This window comes from Trichoderma breve, chromosome 3 (assembly GCF_028502605.1).
Source record: "Trichoderma breve strain T069 chromosome 3, whole genome shotgun sequence".
NCBI lineage: Eukaryota > Fungi > Ascomycota > Sordariomycetes > Hypocreales > Hypocreaceae > Trichoderma > Trichoderma breve.
The window spans coordinates 4,266,574-4,290,036 of record NC_079234.1 but is presented as its reverse complement, the minus strand read 5'-3'; the positions used below and the strand labels follow the sequence as shown (position 1 = coordinate 4,290,036).

General features: G+C 49.0%; 6 protein-coding genes across 6 annotated transcripts; 2 read left to right on the top strand and 4 right to left on the bottom strand.

Moving 5' to 3' along the window:
• Positions 1–2,199: 2,199 nt before the first annotated feature.
• T069G_05714 (alcohol dehydrogenase groES-like domain-containing protein) lies at positions 2,200–3,414 on the bottom strand (the record flags this gene model as incomplete). The annotated part of the gene is made up of 2 exons (XM_056172924.1): positions 2,200–3,171; positions 3,238–3,414. The coding sequence occupies 2 exons, from the start codon at positions 3,412–3,414 to the stop codon at positions 2,200–2,202; spliced, it is 1,149 nt and encodes a 382-aa protein (XP_056029782.1).
• A 5,899-nt stretch (positions 3,415–9,313) lies between these two features.
• On the top strand, positions 9,314–10,741 carry T069G_05713 (bestrophin, RFP-TM, chloride channel domain-containing protein; the record flags this gene model as incomplete). Its single annotated transcript, XM_056172923.1, has 1 exon — positions 9,314–10,741. The coding sequence occupies one exon, from the start codon at positions 9,314–9,316 to the stop codon at positions 10,739–10,741; it is 1,428 nt and encodes a 475-aa protein (XP_056029781.1).
• Positions 10,742–11,630: 889 nt separating this feature from the next.
• Positions 11,631–13,139, bottom strand: T069G_05712 (major facilitator superfamily domain-containing protein; the record flags this gene model as incomplete). Its single annotated transcript, XM_056172922.1, has 1 exon — positions 11,631–13,139. The coding sequence occupies one exon, from the start codon at positions 13,137–13,139 to the stop codon at positions 11,631–11,633; it is 1,509 nt and encodes a 502-aa protein (XP_056029780.1).
• A 1,226-nt stretch (positions 13,140–14,365) lies between these two features.
• T069G_05711 (taurine catabolism dioxygenase tauD, tfdA family domain-containing protein) lies at positions 14,366–15,611 on the bottom strand (the record flags this gene model as incomplete). Its single annotated transcript, XM_056172921.1, has 2 exons — positions 14,366–15,384; positions 15,458–15,611. 2 exons carry the CDS (start codon positions 15,609–15,611, stop codon positions 14,366–14,368), a joined length of 1,173 nt encoding a protein of 390 aa, XP_056029779.1.
• Positions 15,612–17,119: 1,508 nt separating this feature from the next.
• Positions 17,120–19,299, bottom strand: T069G_05710 (uncharacterized protein; the record flags this gene model as incomplete). Its single annotated transcript, XM_056172920.1, has 6 exons — positions 17,120–17,310; positions 17,389–17,754; positions 18,012–18,091; positions 18,153–18,368; positions 18,430–19,098; positions 19,166–19,299. The coding sequence occupies 6 exons, from the start codon at positions 19,297–19,299 to the stop codon at positions 17,120–17,122; spliced, it is 1,656 nt and encodes a 551-aa protein (XP_056029778.1).
• Positions 19,300–19,805: 506 nt separating this feature from the next.
• Positions 19,806–20,780, top strand: T069G_05709 (alpha/beta hydrolase family domain-containing protein; the record flags this gene model as incomplete). Its single annotated transcript, XM_056172919.1, has 1 exon — positions 19,806–20,780. One exon carries the CDS (start codon positions 19,806–19,808, stop codon positions 20,778–20,780), a length of 975 nt encoding a protein of 324 aa, XP_056029777.1.
• Between the last annotated feature and the right edge of the window lie 2,683 nt (positions 20,781–23,463).

The following is a 23,463-nucleotide window of genomic DNA, read 5'->3' as shown; positions in this document are numbered from 1 at the left end:
CTTTCTTTCTTTGATGAGATGGATGTTAACGGAAGCCTTGGAGACCTGAGAGGAGTGAAAGGAAGGACGACATTTGTGAGAGGCTGTTTGTTTGGTGCAATTTCGACTCGGCATGATGCTATGGGGAGAAGAGAAAACTAATGTTTGGCGTGAGCGCTGCAGCAATACGCAATGATGGTATTTGATTCATAGAACATGCTTATTGATATCCCTTGATTTATCGTCTAAAGAGCTTTGTTATGAAGAGGATGAAGACGCGATGCGTGTCTAGCACCGGTGGCTCGTAGAGCAATATGGTGACGCGTTGGGTGTAGCTGTTGATAAATATTTCGCAAGATGATGAAGAAAACACGGAAGAAAGGTATTATAAGGTGGTTCCGAATGAATGAGACACCGGTGCTCATGGTGAAGAGAAAGACAATGTCCACACAAGGATTCTAGCTTACCATAAAGCATTTCATCCATCAAGAGCTTAATATAGCATGGAATACGTCATTCGACTCACATCCTGTGGGTTGTTTGCGGAATCCTCCATGGCATATGCAGTGTTTCCCATTGACAACGATCGTCGTCGCCAAGATCTGTATACCACATCGGACAGCTTCCGTTTCAATAATTTACAATTAGTATGTATCGACCAGCGATATTCCTTCAAAGGCGCCTAGTCTAGTAGATATTGCAGAAATCGCCTCTTGTTCGGCCCCGATGTGAACCATCCCATGAGCCAACCAAACAGGGGCAAATGTTTCTAGAATAGGGCACCCAACACCACGAGCGGCCTCTAGGAGATCTGCATCTATGTTCAGAGGTGAAAGAGGTTGAGGAAATGAGAATATTTATGCGGAATACACACGGTTGGAAATGTTGGGCGCTGTTTGGGGTGTTGGGTCTGTAACGGTCCCATCAATCTCCTTTTGTGCCAAAACTCTTGATTTATTTCCTTTTTGCTTGCAGTCTTGATCAAGTGTCTTTCATTCCTAGTTTTAAGTAATGGGTTCTGCGCATTGATCTCCAAATGGTGTATTTCTGTTGTTTCTATGTGTTTCAAGACGAAGTCAGCTGTGTTCAGAATACAAAGGAGGGTGATTTCTCGCGAACGTGCGGTTTCAAAACACAAAGATACGACTTGACTGAACGAAACTTTATGAACACAACTATATCATTGTTGTTTCGGCTTTGTCTATTCATCGCTTACGTGTTCATGACAGCTGAACTCCCTGTTTAGATACAAAAAAGAATACCAGATCAAGAGCTGTCTCAGGCAATCCTTCTTCGTCGTCCTCTCTCAACTCGAAATAGCATACCAAGTCACAAGCTTCACAAAAAACAGCTCCCCAAACCACAAAGTTACTCATCATGAAGTGTTTTATCAGCCTCGTTGCCATCTATGGTGCCCTCGCAACTGTTTTGCCCAGCAACATCAAAACCATTAATTTACCAGACATTCAAGATGCAGCGGGTCTCGGCTTAGCAGACACCCACAACGAAGGAGGTGACATGCCTAAACGTGGCATTTGCACTAACGACGCCCTGAATTGCTGCTGCCAGTGTGCTGAAGCTGAAGCTTGGCCGTGTATTGGATGCTTTGGTGTAAGTAATTCTGAAGGATTAGATAATGCGTGGCTTTGACTAACGATGGATTATAGGTCAAGCCTTGCCCACACGGCGAAGTGACTTTTGTCTGCCCTGATAATAACCCGAATTGCTGCTGCCAGTGTGCTGAGGCTGAAGTTTGGCCTTGTTACGGATGTAAAGGTGTAAGTGATTCTAAAGGATTAGACAATGTGTGGCTTCGGCTAACGATGCTGAATTATAGGAGAAGCGGTGCGTAAACCTAGGCATTGTGAATTTTGATTCAGAGCCGTTAGTAGTATATGGGACAAGTTAATAGTACATGAAGGCTTTAACTAAGGGACAAGAGATGATGATGTTAGAGATGATGGCGTTGAGAGGGCTATTGCGATATAACTTGGATGGGTGGCTGACTTGCAGGATACCTGGAAGAGCACTAGTCTACCTGTATCTGTCTTCACAATTCTCTTGTTCGAGAGCTATTCTCATGTAGACTACATTTCAATCATTTTCTTCTAGATAGATACTACGGTATTGATATATACACACTTGAGACTCCTTTTCATTGCTTCATTCCGCATCGCGTATTACCGACCGCCAGGGTCGTAATGGGTAGTTGTTCGCAATTTACTGGTCATTGTTCACCAATACGTATCTGTACTTTGCCTTTCCGAGATCCATATCAACAATGGCACGGTTAGCTTCGCTCATCGGCCACTGCTCAACCCACGGCTTGATCCCCTTGTCGGCAGCAAGCTGCAGCATCTCGCGGATCTCGTGAGGTGAACCCATGAAGCTTCCAGTCAACGATCGGCGGCCCGCGCAAATCGTTCCAGCACCAACCTTGAATTGTCCATCGTCCGGAAGACCGAGTTGGCAGAAAATACCCTCCCGCTTGAGCAGGCCAATGTACTCGGTCAGAGGCATGTTGGAGCTGGAGATGGAACAGATGATGAGGTTGAGAGTTCGGGCGTGCTTCTTTGCCCATTCTTCTTCTTCGGCCGTGGCGATGTATTCGTCTGCTCCCAGAGCCAGAGCGTCTGCTCGCTTGTCCGAGCGACGAGAAACGGCCACGATTCGATCGGCGCCCATGGCCTTGGCAAATAGGATGCCAAAGTGGCCCAAGCCGCCGACTCCGAGGACGCCAACCGACATGCCCTTGAGACGCTGGTCAAGAGGACCTTCGCCGCGGTTTCCGAAGTGCGCAAGCGGCGAGAAGACCGTCACGCCCGCACACATCATCGGCGCGGCATGCTCGCTCGGGAGGTTGTCGGGGATCTTGAAGGCGAACTTGGCCGGGCATCGATGGAACCGGGCATAGCCGCCCATGCTCTTCCCGCCAGCAGCGGTGAGATACTTGGCGCCGTACGTCGTTGTCGACCGCGGGCAGTAAACCTCGTTGCCGGATGCACAAGCCTCGCAGTCGGAGTGGTCCTCGACGGTCTGCGGCGGCTTACGGCACTGGCACGAGTCGTTTTGCGCGCCCACGCCGACCCGATCGCCGACCTTGATGCCGGTCTGGGTGGCGGCCTCCTTGCCGACTCGCACGGCCGTGCCGACAATCTCATGGCCGACGACGACGGGATACGCAGTCGGACCCTAAATAATACATGTTTTAGCCTCAGTTCGTTCGGGGGGGTTCAATTATATGTGAGTTTTGCTTACCCAGCCAGATCGGAGCTTATGCAGATCTGTGCCACAGATGCCGCAGTGTGAGATTTTAATGTCAATGTCTGTCTCTTCCCAGGGCTTAACTTCGTACTCCTGCCAGACCATATTGCCCTCGACAGAGTTCTTGTCTAGGGCCACCCATCCCTCAAACTTTGTCTCGGTGGAAGCCATATTTGCGATGGAATCTCAAATTGCAATTGAGAGAAGATATGTTCTTCTACTTTTACTGACACCTTCTCTCTTTCTTTTCTTTTCAGCTCAAAACAGCTTGCGCGACTGAGCCCTTATATCCATTTCCAAGAGACCCTCTCCTCATTACATCATTAACTCGAAAGGGCAATTTAGGAAAGGCCAAACGGACAGCTCGGGCGGATAGTTTCCAGATAGTGCCCCGGCTTGTGGCCAATTACCAAGGAACCGCGTTGCCGATTCCGAGCCCTCGACTGCCGGCAAGCGACATCATCGGCGTTAGAATCGATAGTTCTTCGGACCTAGTCTGGCATTTTCTGGGGCCAAAAGAGAGTTTCCTGCCCTCTTTGGCGTCGACGAGCCGCCTCCTAGTTTCTACTGACAGAATTTGCCTCGGCTTATGTGAACGAGTACAGATTAGGATCTTAATTGGATTGGCCCCTTGCGCCTAATTCAGAGGTGGTGTGCTTTTTAACGCCGATCGGAGCATCGTTTATTTTTTTCTTTTTGCATGAGTAAGCGGGATTAATAACCTGTTTCTGACCTGATGGGAAGAGCATTCGTTGTCATTATTAAGGCGACAGTGGACACGAGCGGTAAAACAAAACTCGAAGCTCAAATCTCCACTCTAATATCTTGTTTATTAAATTTGAGGGATTATTGCTATTATTGTATATGTATATAAGAACCGTTTATTTATTCTACCATACTGCCTGTTTTGAGGACTAAAGGCCAACTCCGAAAGACCTTCAAACCCCCAGTCTTGTCTCATACACTGCTTAGACGAACCTCCTAGGTCTTCTCTATCAAGCATTTCCATGCATACTTGTGTACGGAACACCCTTCGTACCTCTTTCAAGAATGCAGAATAATCGGATTTAACAATACTAATTCCATCGAAACGTGAGACGACCCATCGAAATACAATGATTCCACACTCGTATCTTTGCTGAAGGCATCGACTTGGAACAAAAGCATCAGCCATCATGTAAAACGGCAGATATCACGGCAAACCTTACTCCTTTGCTTATTCAATCTCATTTCAAGTGCTAAGTTCCCGTATTTCCGCTCTTTGAATCTTCAAAGAACATGCCATTGGCGGAGGAATGTGGAGAGGCATCACGGGAAGTTCCGAGATACGACTTACAAATTTGTTTCTATTTCGATAAAGCCCTTTAGCCCGCGGACATTCCGTGTGAGCTTTTTGTATAAATATTGCCATTTTCAGCGGAGATTTCCGCTGCATCGACTACTTCAAAATGATTTGGAATTGAGAGAAGATGATGATTTCAAATGCGGCTTCATAGACTGTAGTTTTCGCGTAGTTGGAATATTCATCTGTGTAATAAGATGCTAACATTTTACAAAGGTTTGATATTTAAACTTTTGAGCACTCTCATCCTATAAGTGGCCACGATTATCTCGATTTAACACTCTTGTTGCAATTCTACGGAAAACGTCATTGGAAGGAGCCAGAAAAGCAGCCAGGCAACGAGGAGCCCATCAGAAAGGAGCCAACCAGAAAGGAGCCAACCAGCCCATTTTACTCACAGCAATTTGAATAAAATTGTTGAAGAAAGTCTTTGTCCTAAATCACCCTCTCGATTCCAATCCTACGAGATACATCAAGGACTTGAGCCAGAAAAGAAGTCAGCCAGAAAGGAGGCCGGCAGGCCATGCCAACTACGAATTGAATAAGACTACATAAAAGTCTTTATTCTCTTTAACAATGAGAATTAACAATTACAGCCGATTGGATATGCGGAGATGATACTACAAGCTGGATAACGGCAATTGCGTCTTTTGGTCTACATTATTCTTCATATTCTCTTCACTGCCGAGTTTAGCAAAACCTCCGCATTTCAATGCTGCTGATCCTCCAAAGCAAAGGCATTGAAGCAATCGTCATCAGAATGTATGACCACCGCTCAAACTTGTAAAAATACCAACCCGGCCTAATCTGCGCACATCGCATGGATTCGTTGAGACAAAATGAACATATATTATTATTCGATAGTGGCCGAATGTGCGACTATTCAACCATGATTCTTACCAAAGAATCGTGAAGTGAAATCAGTAAACTAAATCATACCGGTTAGTTGGGCCATGCGCCCACGTCCTGTATTCGGACCATGTACTGTGAGGTGAGCACAAGAGTCATAGTGAGAAACAAGAAAAAGAGGGGAAAGAGAAATAGGTAATTAGTTGCGAGATCACACATGGCGCGCAATCATATTTGAGACACGGCAACTATTATTAGAGGGTTGCGTTAGCACATGACCCCAACCAAGTCGGGATATAAGGTAGTGCCCGAAATTAACCTTAGTAGTTGATGTGCTCATAGTAGGTAATCGATGTGCTAATATTTCATCATCCAGAAAACTGACTATAGCTGCTATTGGTTGTATTGTACAGTAAACACAACAGGCAAACAGCTTGTCAATTCTGACGATGCCGTGGCCATCCTGGTTGACGGTGACAGAAGATACTAATTTGTCTGTTGGCAAACAAGGATAGTTAGTACAGCCGTTGTGGCCAATTTTCAATTCAATCTGCCTGGCCTACTCCATTAGTTGCGTTGCTAGCCTTATACCAAGTCCCAAAATGAAAAGAAAGTCCATTATTGGTAGGGAACATGGCCTGTTCGTCTTACATGCAGAGATAGCGCACAAGCTCTAAAACTGACACGACGGGAAGCGAGTCTTCTCAAAATAGTTGCCAAGAAGCATCTGCGATACTACGCGAGCATTGCATCTTTTTTCCCTTGTCTATCACCACAGAAAACTGGCTTGTGGTCGTTGGTGGTCAGCGCACATGAGTCGATTGATTCTGTGATGGTCAAAAATGAACCCTTGTGAAAGATCGTCAGATCGTCGGATTGCATTCAATGCTCTTCTCAACGGAGGTTGCATCACTTGAACTTTGCCACACTTTATCAAGTTGATAAAATGGCTCTGTGCTTGGAGTTCACAAGTGCCCTTATCTTAACAGCGGACATGCAACTCCTTGAGTCGACTTCACAGCCGCAGGCAATGTTGATGACAAGAGCAACAATCCCAGGTCTCCGGTTGAGATTGCGCTGAGTCATGCATGCCTGAATCCACCTCCCAGCCATAGCTTATGTATTTTTAGAACAACTTTGTTCTGTAGTGGGACAGCGATTCCTACCAAATGTCCCCCAATTTTCGGCCAGGTCCATCTTCTGCAGCTAAAAAACCGGAAAACCGCGCTTCGCCACGATGCTAACTTGGGATCAGCACTGTCACAGAATGAAACTCACACTCTAAGAAAACGGGCCGTGGCGAAAGCGGGTGGTTACAGTGGTTGAGTGGGCAAGCCTCGGCACTGGTTTCCTTTTTCCTTTTCCGCAAAAGGATTACCATGATCAGACAACAAAGATGGTGGTGTGCTGATGTGCCAAATGTGCCTGACCAGCCAGCCACTTGCAACCCGAAAAGGATGGACGACATGGTGGCTCAATGAGGCTCTGAGGATCGAGTCTTACGATTCGATGCGGAGCAAATCGCGATCAAATAATAAGCACCAGTCGAATACGGAGCAACAAGATTTTTCGGCCCCCTTACTTGATACCGTCCCATGCACGTAAATCCTGAATGGTACTTGGTACGTGCATGCGTGCCCTATGCGCACCTGGACTGCTGCAAAGACGCCATTTGATCACTTGTGTGTAATCGGAGTTGGTTGCGAAAGGGTTCGCCGCCTGTCGTGTTGCATTTCCGCAGTTTCATTAGGTAACAAGCAGGACGGCGCTCGTGAGCGGGACGGGGGTGACGGCTGGGCCGCGGTTGGTGCTTGCTTAATTGCACTTGGCATTGGCCTTCAAAGCTTGTTCTTGTGAGGAGCTACCTCAATACGGAGCACGGCTGTCATAAATTCTTTCTTTTTCCGGGGCCAGGAAATTGACGACTAGGACACGTCTCCCAGGTCGCTACTCGTTCTGACGCGGCCTCTCCTGGCCCACTAGTCCCTTGTACGGATAACTAATAGTAGCATTTTAGCACTGTAGGATTAGAATTCATTTGCTTGATCGAGTACACCGTCTTCTGTCTGGTGTGCCGAGAATAGCGGTTAAGCGTAGTAGACGCTGACGCTAAGCACTTAACTTGTCGACGTGCAAGCACGAGAGAGGCCAACAGAGACAAGGAAGCTGGGAGAAGCGGCTGCAAGTGCCGGTCAACACCAGGCGAAAATCCTGATCATGGCACGCCCTAAACAGAAGCTAAGATGGAGGAAAGGGGCCCCGTTCGGGAGGCATTGCGGCTGATGGAACGGCTCCGTTGGTTGGGTCTGACGGTGACCTCGTATTGGCCGTGTCCGGGACGGCTAGAGAAATTGCAACAACGGACTGCCTCAAAACAAAAGAGCCTCCACTGCGGCTTGGTACAGTAGCTTGAGTAGCCTGTGCCAAGTGATTGACAGATGGTGGTTGCTGCGGCCGTCTCAGTTGACTGCGCAATCTCAGACTTGTGTGGTGTTGATCGAGTTTGAAAGTGGCCCTCTAGATGTGTTTGTTTGCATCCTAACGATGGCGTCTAAGGCACCACCACTTGTCTTGTCGAAACTCATGTCTGTTTCGGGGCCCCTGGTCCGTTGTGGGTGGCGCTGCATGGCTTGCATGGCATGGGAGGGTCGTCGATATGATGAGACTTCGCCTACCCAGTCATGCATTGGCTGCATGTCAGCGACTTCACATGCTTCCCCTGCCGCGTATCTGGCCCCATGAATTGCACGGCGACAGTACCTCTCGGCTCGTGCATACGGAGTACCTGATGGACAAAGATGCACATGTAAGCAACCTCCTTGAAGCCACCTGTTTCAGACGGCGGGTCTGCATGGAACCCACAGCCTTGGCCAGCGAATTACACGGTCAGTAAGCAGCGCTATGGAGACGCCGACTTGCATGCGTTTGCAGAAAGAAGAAACAGGGGTGCAGGGGTGGCGCAACAAGGAGCAAGAATGAGGCTCAAAGAGGGAAGAAAGCACGGGAGAGAAGGATGGAGAAGAGAGAGAGAGAGAAAGAGAGGTGGAAGAGGTGAAGAAAGAAACATGGGACGATGTTAGTTACTAAGAATAAAGGCAAGGTGGAAGAAATTGAGCCTGAGGAAAGGAAAAAAAAACCTACATGTATGTACTTGTCAACCATGAAGTGGCTTACCTAACTAAAAATAAAACAAGATGAAAAAAGCTCAAAGCCAACCGGCGTCTAAAGCACTGGAGGCGTCCATCCGGAGCATTGAATTGACAGCACCAGCAGCGCTAACGGCCGGGCTTGACCTCGCTAACTTCAGGGGACCAACGGCGCTGCCTGCGCCCTACGGCCTTGCCAGCGAGTGCCTGAATCCTGAATCGATCCCCGCGCCTCGTGGAGTTCCTGGAGCTGCACCTAGAGCGGAGCTAGAACAAACTGGAGCGCATGGACCCATGCTTGATGTGTTGATATTTTCAGCAGTCACTTTTCAGGATCTCTTTGCCTCCTTTCCTTTTCTTTCATATATCTTGCTTTTCCTTGCCTTGTTTTCCCCTTGCCCTTCCCCCCTCTCGTTTGTTTTTCCATTCAATTCTTTAATTACTTGCCTCTTGCCTGAGTGTTGCAGCGGTGTGACTTGCATTGTATTTCTGCTTGCTGCTTCCCTCAGTCACTGCCGGCTTGTTTGTTGCGGGTTTTTCGGCTCACTTTCACTCTTTTCTCACTTTCCGTCTAGACAGCAGCTCCACTTCAATTCCACCGATACAATAGACCAAAACTCCAAAAGCACCTGAAGCTTAGCATCACTGACATTTGCCTGCCCCCATCGAATAAGAAAAGAAAAGAAAAAAACAACCTTGAAGTATCCCAGCGTCATCCAGATCGACCGAAACCATGTCGGACGGCGACGCCTATGTCCCCACGGAGGTGACTGTCGTGGATCAACAACAACCAGCCCAGAATGACAAGCACCGGGCCACCAGCACGGAGATTCCCCTCGAGGAACAGCAGACCAATGTTCCCGGCTCCAGGATGGCGCCGTCAATTCCCCTCAACAGGCGTCACACGCTGAATCTCGAAGACTACTTCGCTGGCCCGCGAAACATGGACAAGCACTCCAAGTGGCCTCTGTTCATGCAGATGCACGGCAGCATCTTGCCCAAGATGATTGTGCCTCTCATCTGGATGTCCGCCTGGTCTGCTTGCGTCACCTGTATCTACGAGGTAGCAAAGAAGAACATCGCCGTCAACTCCATCCTCCTGACAGTTTTGGGTTTCGTCGTCTCCACCGGCCTCAGCTTCCGCGGTTCCACAGCATACGAGCGTTATGCTGAAGGTCGTCGTTTCTTCGCAGCCCTGGTTACCTCATCACAGGCTCTTGGACGAATCTTCTGGATCCACGCCAAGGTCCTCCCTAACGTGGACGTCCGCAAGCAGATGCTCTACAAGATCAGCGCCATGAACCTGGTTGTCGCTTATGCTATTTCCCTCAAGCACAGCTTGCGTTTTGAGCCTTACACCGCGTACCAAGATATAGAGCATCTGGTCGGCCATCTCGACACGTTTGCCAAGTCTGCCACCTCCACCATGCCCCTCAATGGCGGCGTTGGAAGGAAGAACTTCTTCAAGTCCATTGGAGACTACCTCGGCCTCTCCTTTGCCGCTAGCAACCCTCGAAAGCAGCTCAAGAAGGCAGAGAAGCCCCTTGGAAACCTGCCCCTCGAAATCCTCAACCACCTTGCTGTCACCATTGACGACCTGGTTAGCAGAGGCCAGCTCCCTGTCCCCATGCAGCAGACCTTGGCTTACAACAACCTTGCTGCCCTCAACGACGCCTACACCGGCTGCCAGCGTGTCTTGAACACACCTCTCCCCATCGCTTACGGCATTCTGTTCCAGCAGATCACATGGCTCTACGTCGTCTTACTCCCCTTCCAGATGGTCGCTGTGCTCCACTGGATCACCATTCCCGCCACCACCGTTGCGTCTTACATCATTCTCGGCCTCCTCTTCATTGGCCAGGAAATTGAGAATCCCTTTGGCCACGACGTCAACGATCTTCCCCTCGACAGCTACTGCGAGCAGATTGCTCTTGACATGGACATCATCGCCTCGCACTCCAACTACAAGCCCGAGGACTTCTTCTTTAGCTCCGAGAACGTTCCCTTGTGGCCCGTCAGCGGTGCCGCCGCTGACACCTGGCTTCAGCGAAGCGAGTCTAAGCTGGCAGAGACCATCAGGACCAAGCCCAACAAGACGTTTGAGTGGCGACGCTGGAGGGGCGATAAGCTGGGTGACGAGGAGTCTGCCAAGAACGATTAAGCAGAGCACATGTATGACGATGTTGAGAGATGTGGTGAAAACGACATGAGAAGATGAAGATGCAGACGTGGATAGGAATAGGGGTGGCTCGAATTTTTTTCTTACCTTGAAGAAAGATGTTGATACTCGCTCTGCCGCGCTACAACACTCACCTCACAAGACACAACGACAAAAGAACCAAAAAAAAAGAGACTGGCTTTGGGATTCCTATTTTTTTTCTATTTTTCTATTTCATTTTGATGTCCAGGCATTTGCATTACAGGTCTTTTAAAAGGAAAATATCACGGTAGCACGGCGTCTTACGCAATTTTTACGTTCAGGCCCGACGGAACGGTGGTATTCAGGGAGGGGAGAACAGGATTTTCTACACTCTCCCCGCCGCTACGGAGGTCATAATCGGTTTTATCATATACACAGAGATATACATATACAATTCTTCTTCTTGTCAATTATTTATAATCATGTGCTACTGAGTTGTTTATGCCTGTGATGTCGTGAGACTGGGTGGAGGAATATGTCTTTGCTTGCTTGTTTGTTTGCTTTCATGTTTTTGCCTGATGTTTTATGTTATTTGGAACTAATTTCCATTCTAATTGAGCCACGAATACACTCTGGATTTACTACGACAGTAAGCTTGACTCTGGATTCACTGCGATAGTGGAGCAGGTGTTTTTGGTCTCATTCATTGATTTCAATATTTGTTTCTATGTACATGTAATGAAATGGACGAAAAAAAAAGAGAAAGACTCTTGAATCTTTCTATGCAAATGCAATGTGCGTCTTTTAGAGCATTCATGCTCCCACGGCGTATATGTTGTTCCCTTCACTTTTACTCTCTCAAACCATTTTTTTATCCTATATAAGAAAAGACGCTCTCCATCGTTTTTAGTTACTCATCGTCTTCCTCCCGCTCCCGGGCAAGCTTGTGTGACTGCTTGTCCTCTGGAAGCCATTTAACAAAAATCATGAGCGACATGGCGATAGGAATAAGTATGGCCCACACAAGATGTCCCCAGAGGATCTGGTTGTGCACGCCAATGGCGAATAGCACCGTCGACACTCCCGGGACAAAGGACCGGACGGCACTAGCGGCGGTCATGGCCAGGGCGTTGAGCGTGCCCATGACGTGAGGGTTGGGCGACACGTCGTTGAGGGCGAGCTGGACTGCCGTAAAGGCCATGGACACGCCGGGTCCGACGACGGCGACGATGGGGGCGACGACCCAGAATGCTGCCATGGCGGACTCGGTGTCCGCCCTGAGGAGGAAGTTCATGACGACGTAGCCGGCGAAGAAGAAGGGGTATGCCGCCACGCAGGCGGCCATGGAGCCCTTGGTGCCGATGCGGCGCTGCAGGAAGGGGAACGCGATGACGAGCCAGGCGGCCTGGGCGGCGCCCTGGGTGGCCATCCAGAGGGAGATTTGGAAGGCGGAGAATTCGACGCCGCCGAGCTTGATGGGCGTGTAGAGCAGCACGGGGAGGATGGCGGTGAAGGCAAAGGCGAGGAACATGACGTGAGTGTAGACCCAGATGACGACGGCGACGCCAGGGGCCTTGAGGAGCTCCCTGGTGGATAATCGATGTGGTCGAATTACTGGGCCGGCAGTCGACGAGGTAGTTTCAGTAGCTTCAGGCTCCAGAGTTTCTTCGAGATAGAATATACATAGGACGATGCTGACGATATTGATCACGGTAAGTGCCACGCCGGCTAGGAGATACGGATAATCTTCAAGGAGCTGAATTCCCTTAAAGACGCTCGGGAACTGCTCTACCGGGTCTGCCAGTACACCGCCAATAATCGGTCCCAGGAAGATGCCCATGTTGTTGGCAAACGCAAACCAACTAAACGCCACGGCCTGCGTCTCTGAGGTCGTGTGGTCCGAAAGCATCGTTCGAATCACCAAGCCTGAACCGCTAAAGACACCGGCGATGCATCGGAACAGGATCATCTGCCAGATGGTTTTCGAAACTGTGAAAAAGAAGGTAGCCACCGTCATTCCGGTCAGTGTCCACAACAAGACGGGTTTCCTGCCAATGGTGTCCGCGAGATGGCCCCAAAAGTAGAGCACCACCATCTGGGTGGCAGAGAAGAGCGACTCAATCAGGCCGCTGTAGAAGCCCACATCTGACTTGGGGAGGTGGCCGTTTTTCCGGACCATCTCCGCGATGAAGGGGAAGATGGCGAAGAAGGCAATTGGCTCCATGACTTTTGCAAAGCAGAGCAAGAAGACCTGCATCTGGGGCAGGGGCTTGCTTGGCTTGTGGTGGGCGCCATTCTCGGCTTCGTCTGTGGATTTGCCGGTGATGAGAGGCGTGTTTTCTGAGGGCATGGGCTCGGGGTCCATGAGGGTGAGATCTGAGGATGACGATGATATCGGCTCGGGCGGAGGAGGCGCCATTGTGGCGGTTGTGTGAGGTCTCTGTGGAAGTAAAAAGTTGGAGTTGAGGAGAGGAATGAATATAGGAGACCAAAGAGGTCGAGTAAGATCAGCCGCGTCGACAGAGCAGTGCAGGAGATTTGATCTGCTTGGTCAACTGCTGGCCATCAAGAGCTGCCAGTTCCAAAAAACCTAGCTCCCGTGTGAAAACAAAATGCAAACAAAATGTAAAAGAAAGAAAACAAGGAATGGAAACGAAATGGGAGGCAAATAAGTAAATCCTCCCGAAAATATGGACGAGTCACAAGAGAAATAGGAAGGCGAGTCAGTTGAGATAAGCACCGGACTTATCATAACTTTTTTTTTTTCGCCGTCTAATGACGCAAGGTGTATTATCGATCTATGGCTAAGGTCTGGTAAGATTCTGTCTCGTCCACCAATATCCCGACACCGCTGGATCGCTATTAGTCAACGCTAGAGGCGCTTGCTACCCCAAAAGACCCCCGGAAATCCCCCACTAACCGCGATATTACAGCGCACTGCAGCGGGCCAGCGGGGCAAATGGTGCGCGCGAATCACCCCCGAAGTGCCCCCTTTCGGCGGTTGTGCATGCGCTAGGACATGATTGTGTGCTTGTGCTGGTCGGTAGCGAAGCCGACAGGGCGCTGCCTCAGCCGCTCACCTACGCCCCGTGATGCGCTGCATCTTTGCTGAGGCACATCGAGGGTCATGAGAACAGCAATTTCGACTCCGATACCAGGACCGCTTATCTGCGTGATGGTGATTGTTATTCCCGCACCAGGGACGGTGTAGCCCGTATCGAACAGAGCTCCATAATAGCGCTGCTATTCTTCCGTATTATGCGGGGGGACGAGACACGATGCCCCTCAACTGCTCCCCCTACCGTCACATTTTCTGGCCAATATGACAGGCAGCGTTGCGTCCCGGCTTCCGCTTTTCGGGAGGATCGATTGTGTGTGTGCCTATGTTATGCAAGGGAGCGAGTGTGCTTGCAACAAGCGGTATGGCAAGAGGTGGTATGGTAGGACGGGTTGGGGTAAATTGTCGAGCCCTGTCAAGCCTGTTAATTTGAGACTTGACAGCTTCGCCTACTTGATGCTGTGCCCAGCTGTGTCATGAGATCCGCAAAGTTTATGCTCTGGTCACCTCCAGCCGCGTAGCCGGCCGATGGCGGACTGTTTTTGTTTTGAAGCCATCACGTTGACACAAATCGACAGCATCGCCGCCTACAGGTATCTTGGCCCCTCGGGCAAGCTGCTGCCGGCAATGTTGCACTGACGAAAGAGGCGCACCTCGTCCTCCGCAAACGCCCCAACAACTGAGTGAATCAGGCTTCTGTTGTGGAAGATGACGAAATCGCCCTCCTCCCAGTCGTGCGCATACACATAGCCAGGCGCGATACCGGGCCGCTGTAGTCGGTGAACAATCTCCCGCACCTCCTTCAGGTCATCGATAACCTCGCCGTTGCCCAGATGTAGCTTCCGAACCGCGGACGGGTGAATCTGCAGCGCCAGCCGGTCGTCCTGAGGGTTGCGCCAGCACATGGGCAGGATTTGGATTTTGTCTTGCTCAATCTCTGGCAGGCTGTCAAGCGGCACCTCTTTGCCCTCCGAGATAAGGCCCAGACCATCTGAGCGAGACTTGGCACCGCTCATCCACACATAGGGATGCGGGGCGTATTCGACCTTTGTGGTCATGGCGAACTGTTGGTCCTGCGGCGATAAGAGGTCATACATGGTGTAGCCAGAGACGAACGCCGTCGTTCCCAGAGGGACAGTCAGCTCTTCGCCCGTGTCTTCATATCGGATCGTCTGCTTGCGGCCGCCGGGGACCTGGGCCGCGAAGAGGGTTGTGGCCACCGGAGGGGCAAGCCCATACAGCGCGGCATCAATGTGCCATCTGTAGAACCGGGTAAAGTCCAAGTCGTCCTCGTCTGGTATGACGGTGGCGTGGAAGGTCTTGTGGTGGGGGTGCCGCAGCTGAATATTCTTCAGCCCTTCGTACTCCTCCACGAAACCGTTTCCAATCACTTGGACCTGTGGCTGGTGTGGGATTGTCTTCAGGTCTGGATGCAGGATGGATCGTTTGGCGTCGAGCGTCTTTCCGTGGCCGTAGGAAGCACCCGCCTTGGGGTCGAATCGTTGGGTGATTTCGTATTGCGCCTTGGAAGAGGCGTCATGCTGTGCCTTGAAAACGAGGACTTGGTGTCTGTACAGAGCTTCCTTGATGATGTCGAAGTCGGCGTCTGATATTTGAAACTATTAGCTGTCGTGCCAATGTGAAACAGGAGGGGGCGCACAACAGCCAAGGCTCCTTACCTGATATCTTGTCAATGTTGACGCCCTGCACAACCGCTCCGAACCGAACCCCCGATCCGGGCGGATGCGCAATTGGCTGTATCGAAGCCCTGGACGCAACTGTGGCGTATGATGCCAACTGACGGCCGGCTGTGCCAATCCTTCGCAGAGACATTGTGTTGCTCATTCTCGCTATCGTGTCTCACCAAAGATGCAAGTCTTAAGATGACGGAATAATATGGGGGGAGGGGGGTATCGGATTCTTCTTATGCTTGGTCGTTGGTTAGCTGAGAGACGGCCGAAGCTCGATTGTCAGCGAGGTGGGTCGCGTAAATAAGCTCTCGCCGAGAGCTCCTATCTCTGTCTCTGTCACTTTCGTATAGATGCTCATACTCCCGTATTATCCATGCTTAATCGACATCTCTCTAATAGGCGCATTCCATTCCAAAGAGACTGGCGGATGTCGCCGGACTGCGCGCCCTTTGCGTCGAGCGAATTGCAATAGATTCGTGGGAGGGATCCACCAACTGATAAGACGTGGACGAACCTTCGTTGATAGCGGCGATAGAAGAGCTCGGAGAGACGATATTCGTAGTCTGAGTAAAGTCCCTCGGTCCTCCTGCTTACACCATAGGAAATTGAGTTATTAGCACACGTTGAATGTAATAAGCTGATATCGGCTGATAGCCTTCTGTAAAGTGCGATGTCGGACTGAAGTCGTCTCTTCGCACATGTTGCCATTCGGTTGGATTTCGGATCACCGAAGGCGATTCTCCGTATGCACCGTCTGATTCAATGACCTTAGGACATCTATTACTTACCTCCGTCAGCACTCACAACACACGGGGTATTCCATACTGTGTTTTGGATCGGTACACAGCGGATCAGGCGCTCACTTTGTAAGAAACCTTAAAAGCAACTTGCGGTGCTCTGACTTAGTTTCTTCGCCTTCTTTTGTTGACAACAAGGTCTCGAAGAGCTGACACCGGACCATCTAGTTGTCTCTGGTTGAACGCGGGTCTTTATGTAGGCGCCTGTTCTTTTGAAACTTGATTCTCAAATCATTCATCTTGCTCTTCTCTCTGCATACATGAGATTTTACTTGAGACTTATTTCGCAAGCAGCGGCTCGTTTTCTTTGTCATTAACACGCACGGGAGGAGGAGGTCCCTTTTAATGGACATTTGAGAAAATAATGGATACTGGTCATCAAAGGACCAGCTCCTGCGCAAAGCTACATTAGCCTTACGCCTTCCGTCATGGTTGTTTATGTTGCTGCATCGTCCCTTGCCTGCAGCTCGAGGCAGCCAATCCAATTCCTCGCCGTGGCGAAGAGTGTGGGCGGTCAGAATCTGACATTGAATATCAGCGGCCCCGCCAAACCATCTTGTGATACTGTAGATACTTGCATCCCAGGGTTGACTAATCTCAGATACTTTGCTTGTCCGCTGAGCTTCAATGTGACTGATCGTAAGGGAGCGCGGCGTCGAGTACAGTTGTCGCAATAATGATGACAAGTTTGGACTTTGCATTGAAGACAGCACAGATAAAGAGTCGTATAAGAGCGCCCTGTACATGATTTAAAATATTATATTTACCTTCTTAATATAACTTTATTACTACTAATATATAAATTAAATTAAATCACTATGGGATATTACCTATTTATAAAGTATTAATAACCTTAAAAACAATATTCAGTCTCATTTAGTTGACTAACATAATCCCAGGGATCCTCAATCAAGTCAGAAAGCCATGACTCTTGGGCTAAGCTCATAACAAGATCATCCGGAACAATATTATCTGTAGTTAGACCAGGAAGCTCTTCTGCGATATCCTCTTCTAAATTTAGATAGGCCATGTTCGTAGCCATCTCTGTCCACATTAGCATCCTGATTGTCTTCAAAAAACGAGGCCCTTTGTTGAACAATCCCCAATTTTGTCCCTCATTACCCACTATCCCAATTATCTCCGATGCACGTTCAGCCTTCTCGTAATATTGATCAAGAATTTGAATCACATCAGCACGTTTCCTAGTTTCGAATAGATCCCAGCCGGGTTCTTTGAGCGTGTTGAGCTTGAAGAGAACCACGAGGCAGTGAGTAAGCTGAGTAACGTAATCAACACTAATACCAACCCAATCGAGAATCGGTAGATCGTCAAACACAGCTAACAAGTGTTCAATTACGGCCAGAGCCGATTCGAGATCTTGAACTCTTCGAATTTGAATTCCATTATGTTGATTATTACTTTCCTTATGCCTCAGAAAGAATTCTTTTATTTTCAGTTCGGTGCTGAGCAGATAAAATATCGTAACCCCTAAACAATTTCAGTATATACTTATTCAAGTATGATCTAATGAGGCTGAAATGGATTCATACTCTCTGATTGAAACTCGTCAGGTAAACTTTGCCTGATATCGTCAAGCTGTCTAAGCAGTGCTGTATATAGAAGCCTAGATGGTGGGCTGAAGCCTCCGATTCCTATATTCTCGTTTATAGGACAAGTAATCCCATTTGTAATCAATTGGCATCTTATTTGAGTCGTTAGGAGGATATCAAGGCTCGTCTCAGTACCTTGGCTCAAAACTCGAGCACAATCCTCCAAGTACAGTGTCCAATCGAGCGGATATGTTTTTCTGTACGCTGCCCACGTACTAATTCTCATTAGCTAGATGACTTTTCATTTCAATCTCTCTTTATGCCACTGAAACTCACGCAGAGGTAAGATAGTACAATGCAGCAAATGTGCGACGTTCCTCTATGGTTCGAACGGGCCGTGCATATGTCTGGCGGGTTAACAGACGGCTAGGTTTGCCACGTGGTGATATCCCAGGGGTTGTATCTTTGTGTAAATCAAGTTCAAACGCCATGGACACGGCCATCTGGGTAAGCATGGTCATGAAGGGTTTGTCTTTTTTAAAGTAATGGGACCTGAGTCAATTAGTCTCTGGTACGTGGTTTAAAGATTTCAGTGTAATAAACAAATGCATACCAAGAGGCAAAGCAAATTATACCGAGAAGGAGATCTACATTTGCGTGATGTTCACATAAGACTCGTTGGGAGATGATTTTCCAAATATGGTCTGCAAGATCGAACTGCTTTGAGACGACCTTCGTAGTCAAGGCGATTATGACAAGCCAAACGAAAGGCTTCTCCCTATATAAATCTGAAGCAGATGTTGTGGTTGGAATATGAATAAATGGAAATGCGGGGATAAAAGCACGACGAAATGTTGCCAATTGCTCCTCAGCATTCAAAGCCGTGATGCCATGAATAGGCACATCGCCAGCAATTAGTAATTGAGGGCTAGTAGCGCTCGACGGTGAATCATCTGGGCTCTCGACTGGCCGAAATAGATGGACAACGCTTTCAGTCGTGTCAATAACGACTTCTGGACCACGTGCAATCGATGGAGTGATAGGATTATGCAGCGAGTCTGTGTTCGATAGAGTGGTGTTATTACTTGGTTCACCTTCGAGGGTTTGTTCGACAAGCTGTTTGGTGGATGCCTGGGAGCGCAAAATGGATAGCACATTGTCCAGCTTCTCTTCCAGTAGATTCCTGGGTGGTGGCGGCTGCACTGATCGAGAGGAAGCCTTTTGAGTCCTGCGTTTGCGTATAGACGCCGTCTGTTCGCAAGCTTTGCCAAGACGATGGCATCTGGATACAGGTACTCATGAATTAGCGCCAAGGGTGAAGTGGATCGGAAATGGTAATACGCCCTCACCTCTCACATCCCGAACCATCAGACCGATAGAAACATTTGCATTTGCCTCGGGAGCACGCCACGCATGCACTTCCGTATGGTGCTGGAGTCAGCGACTCTGCCAAAGTTGGTTCGTGGGAGGTATCGGACTCCATCACTTCATCCTGGCCGAAACCAATTCCGTTGCATTTGGATCAGTCAGTGCAGGGTGCTCGATTCCACACTAGCAAAGCACAAAGCAATAGGAAACGAATCTGACGAGTGAGCCGCGAGGGGAGAGGGGGGGGGGGGGGGGGGGGGGTTCGATGATTTAAAACCCGCGGATTTGGTTAAACCCGCTTCCAACCTCCAACCCCGCGGGATTCAGCGTGCTTGGGATTGTGTGTACACAGAATGAAAACACAGAATGAATACTGTGAGAAATTTCGAAAGTCACTTTATGACGACAGTTATGGTAGAGTAGAGCGGTATTAACACAGTAATCGAATCTCCGCAAATCAGCCCTATCCCTATATATATACTAAGTTATCTCTTTCTTTTGCTCAGAATTCCTTTACAGCTTAAAAACAATAACTTGAACTTCAACCTATAATTTGTCTACGATTCGAAATTTGTAGTTGGCGTGCCCTAAACTTTCAATCCTTTTTCCTTCGAAACAAGAATGCCATTCACCAAGCCTCACAGTCTCCCTTCCGATGGCTACGATTCGCAGACAGCCTGGCGTGATATTCAGAAATTCCTACCCGATCGTCTTCACTTCACGCCTGAACATTGTCCAACGGAAGAATGGTGGGAGCATAAGGGATACAAACTACACTTGGATCGATGGCGTAACTCAGAAGCCAAGATTCGATTGATACTACATCATGGTGTTGGAAGCAATGGCCGCCAAATGTCCATGATTCTTGGAGTTCCTTTGCATAAGGCCGGCTTCGAGCTTGTCGCTCTCGACATGCCTGGCTACGGCTGCACAGAAGTGTCCGATGGCCAGGTTTGGTCATATGATGATTGGGTTCAATTATCAAGCGATTTCGTCGACCACGAAATGAAGGCGGATCCGCGGCCTATTGCTCTCTACGGTATAAGTGCTGGTGGAATGCTGACCTATCATTCTGCCGCTCTCAATCGCAAGGTCAAGGGCATTATTGGCATGACTTTCCTTGACCAGCGCATTCAGCAAGTCGCCGACACAACCGCGAGAAACATTCTTATGAGCCGAGTGGGACTGCCCTTCACTCGCGCCGCTAACGCAACACCTTTCGCTCGTATGAAAATACCCATGTCGCTTGTAAGCAAAATGTCGACGCTGGTAAACAACAACGATGCCTTGAGGATCTTCTTAAATGACAGCACTTCAGCAGGCTCATCTGCCTCGATGCATTTCTTAGCAACATACTCTCAATACAAACCGGCGATGGAACCAGAAGCCTTCGATGTGTGCCCCGTCCTGTTAACCCAGCCTGCACAGGACAGATGGACGCCCTTGGAATTGAGCAAACTATTCCTGCCTCGAATTACCAAGGTACCCGTAAAAACAGTGCAGCTTGAAAATGCGGGCCACTATCCCCTTGAGGAACCTGGACTGCAACAAATGGCGGACGCTATTATTGAGTTTTTAAACGAGATAAGCCTCTAAAGCAGACATAGATTATATATATCTTTTAGTATTATATTTTATAAAGATAATTTCTTATTGTTTTTTTACATTTATCTTGTGTAGTATTAGTTACTTTTGACCTGGGATTATAGCGCTGACTCGAGCCGTCTGTTCGGATACTGTCATTTTCCGTCGCAACCTAGTTCTGCATTTGCTGCAGACGCTGTTTTCTTATTCTTCGTGCGAGGATTCCAAGAATAGGTGCTTTTATGCAGCTCATCAGGAGGAGCCAATTATACTTGTTCATTGATTCTTGATTACTTCGCCCCCGTCAGACTCCATATGTCACTATACGAGAACGTGAAATCATCACGCCCTTCTTTGGCTGTTTGGCTGTCTACAACTACAGGTGCCACACCGCCATCAACTCGGGTTTCCCCATTTTCCGAGCAGACTATATCCGTTGCATGTGCTTAGTACGACTAACTAGTTGTTTGCGAAATGGCCTGGCAACAACACATTAGCGGTAGATCTGGGCGCATGGGACGGAACACATGGATCCGGCCAGACATTGAGAGCCGCCCGGGTAGTGGAGCATCCTCAACATTGATGATGAAGATCCTGCACTATCACTTGTTGGTGGTTGTTGGGCTCTAACACTTGCTCAAAAGAGAGATGCTCGGTGAGCAACATAATCATGAGTAATGAAGATATCAATATAACGTATGGATGCCCGATATTATTTCGGTTGGACAGCATACATGGATCGAATCCTTCCGGATATGCAGCCACAGTACTCGTATTTGGGACTAGATACCCAGTTGACACGGCATAATAGCAGCCAACTGCCGATGGCATAAACTCCTTGACTCGTGATGAAGGGTGGATGATGGTTGGAAATATTTTATATAATAAAGTCTCATATATTTCTTATCAAGGATTGCACCATATGAGTGACTTCTCCCATACAACACAATGACCTTAAGTGCCACTTGCAAGCATAGAATATAATGCCTCGTTTCCCCAAGATAGCGGCAGGGGACTTCGATCGACGCCTGGAGCTGGGATAGAAAGATGGCTATCTTTCACCCTACTGTAAGGGTTAAAAACTCCGGATCTGGTCCCTCTGCTAGCAGATGGCATGATGTGATGACAGGTGTGGCTTGTAATTAGCTTGTCCGCTGTAGAATCGAATGCCGCTAGGATGCCGCCGCCTGTGAAGAATCGATGCCACCCCAGCGCAAATCTGAGTGCATGAGTGTCATTAGGCCGAACAGGATGGATCAATGACTAAAGATTCAATGCAAAGATGTAAGGCGCATGCACCTAAAGAGTAGCCTGTACAGGCCAAGAAGGCTCAACTTGCCTATGACGCTCAGCCACCAACCTGTTATCTGTTGGAAAGTAAGCGGTGGCTTCAAGCAGGTCGTTTGACGGCTTGCATGATGTGTGATTGAGGTCTGGTGTCAAACCTAGTGGCCGCGATGCGCTACGACGTTAGCCTTCCCTTGGAGCGGTGAATGGGCGTCCATTACACCAGCTGTGTTGCTTCCACGGGCCTGTATTTACCTGTTGATTCACATCAGATGTGATGAGAAGTTTCAAGAGGATGGAGAAGCAGTTCCCTAGATGTATCTTGCCAACTAGATGAGACACACGACATCACTCATATACATGCCTTCGATGTTACATGTACATTTTACTTATCGATAGCAAGCATCGCCTGAACCCGCATTGTACGAGCACCCGTATTGTGATGCAGGGGGAAGGTACTGAATGGAACTTTTCGACTTCCAGAAAAAAAAAAAAAAACATGAACCACAACTCAAGTGAAAACTCCTGTCTCAAGATTGTCTCTCCATTCAACCCATGACTCAAGCCACCAGCCACCATCACCGCCGCATCAGAGCCAAGCCCCAAACATCACATCAGTGCCAGCTTCGTCTGTGCCTGTGTCGTGTGCCGTGCTGGGATCAACATTGGACGGCAGCCCGATGCCATGACGACTCGCCCAAAGTCCCGACCGAAACACGCAAGGGTTCCACCACCAACTCGGCCGGTCTTCCCTGTGCCGTCAGATGCACCAGGTTTATATTAGCCAGGGCCAGCGGCTTCAATCCGAGCCTTCAATTGATGAGCGCGACACACACTAGCGGGGGCTCCGCCGCAGCCCTGGGATTGGATCGGGTGCAAAGTCAGCCGTTTGAAAGGGGACCGATATTAGTTGCTGGGTAGCGATGCTCTAGATTCGTCTTCTTGAGAAACCAACTCAACTCTGTTTATTCTCAAGGGAATCACCCCCTCCACCATGCCATTTTCCCACGGCCGCTCTTGTGGGATACGGGAGAGAAGGATGACATACTAGCAGCCTCAGCAATCACTCCGAGCTACAGCGTGCCAGCAAATGGGCTCGTCGCAACAGCAGCGCAGTGGCGCGACTGCGGCTCAAAATGAGATCGCGCCAATGGCATCCATAGGTGAGTAGGACTGTCCATTACAATTCATTTCATGACTATCCCTCCGTCTCTCCCTCTCTTTCCAAGATGACAGTTTTCAAATATGTAATGGCTTGCTGGAATTATGGTCACTGACGGAAAACCCCGCCACAGCCTGCCTGGTCTGCAGATCAAGAAAGGTACGCAGAGCCCACTGAGGCCTTGGCTATTATTAGCAGGGAGGAGCAATCTCGGAGACTTCGAGTTGCTTTGGGCCTCATATTTTG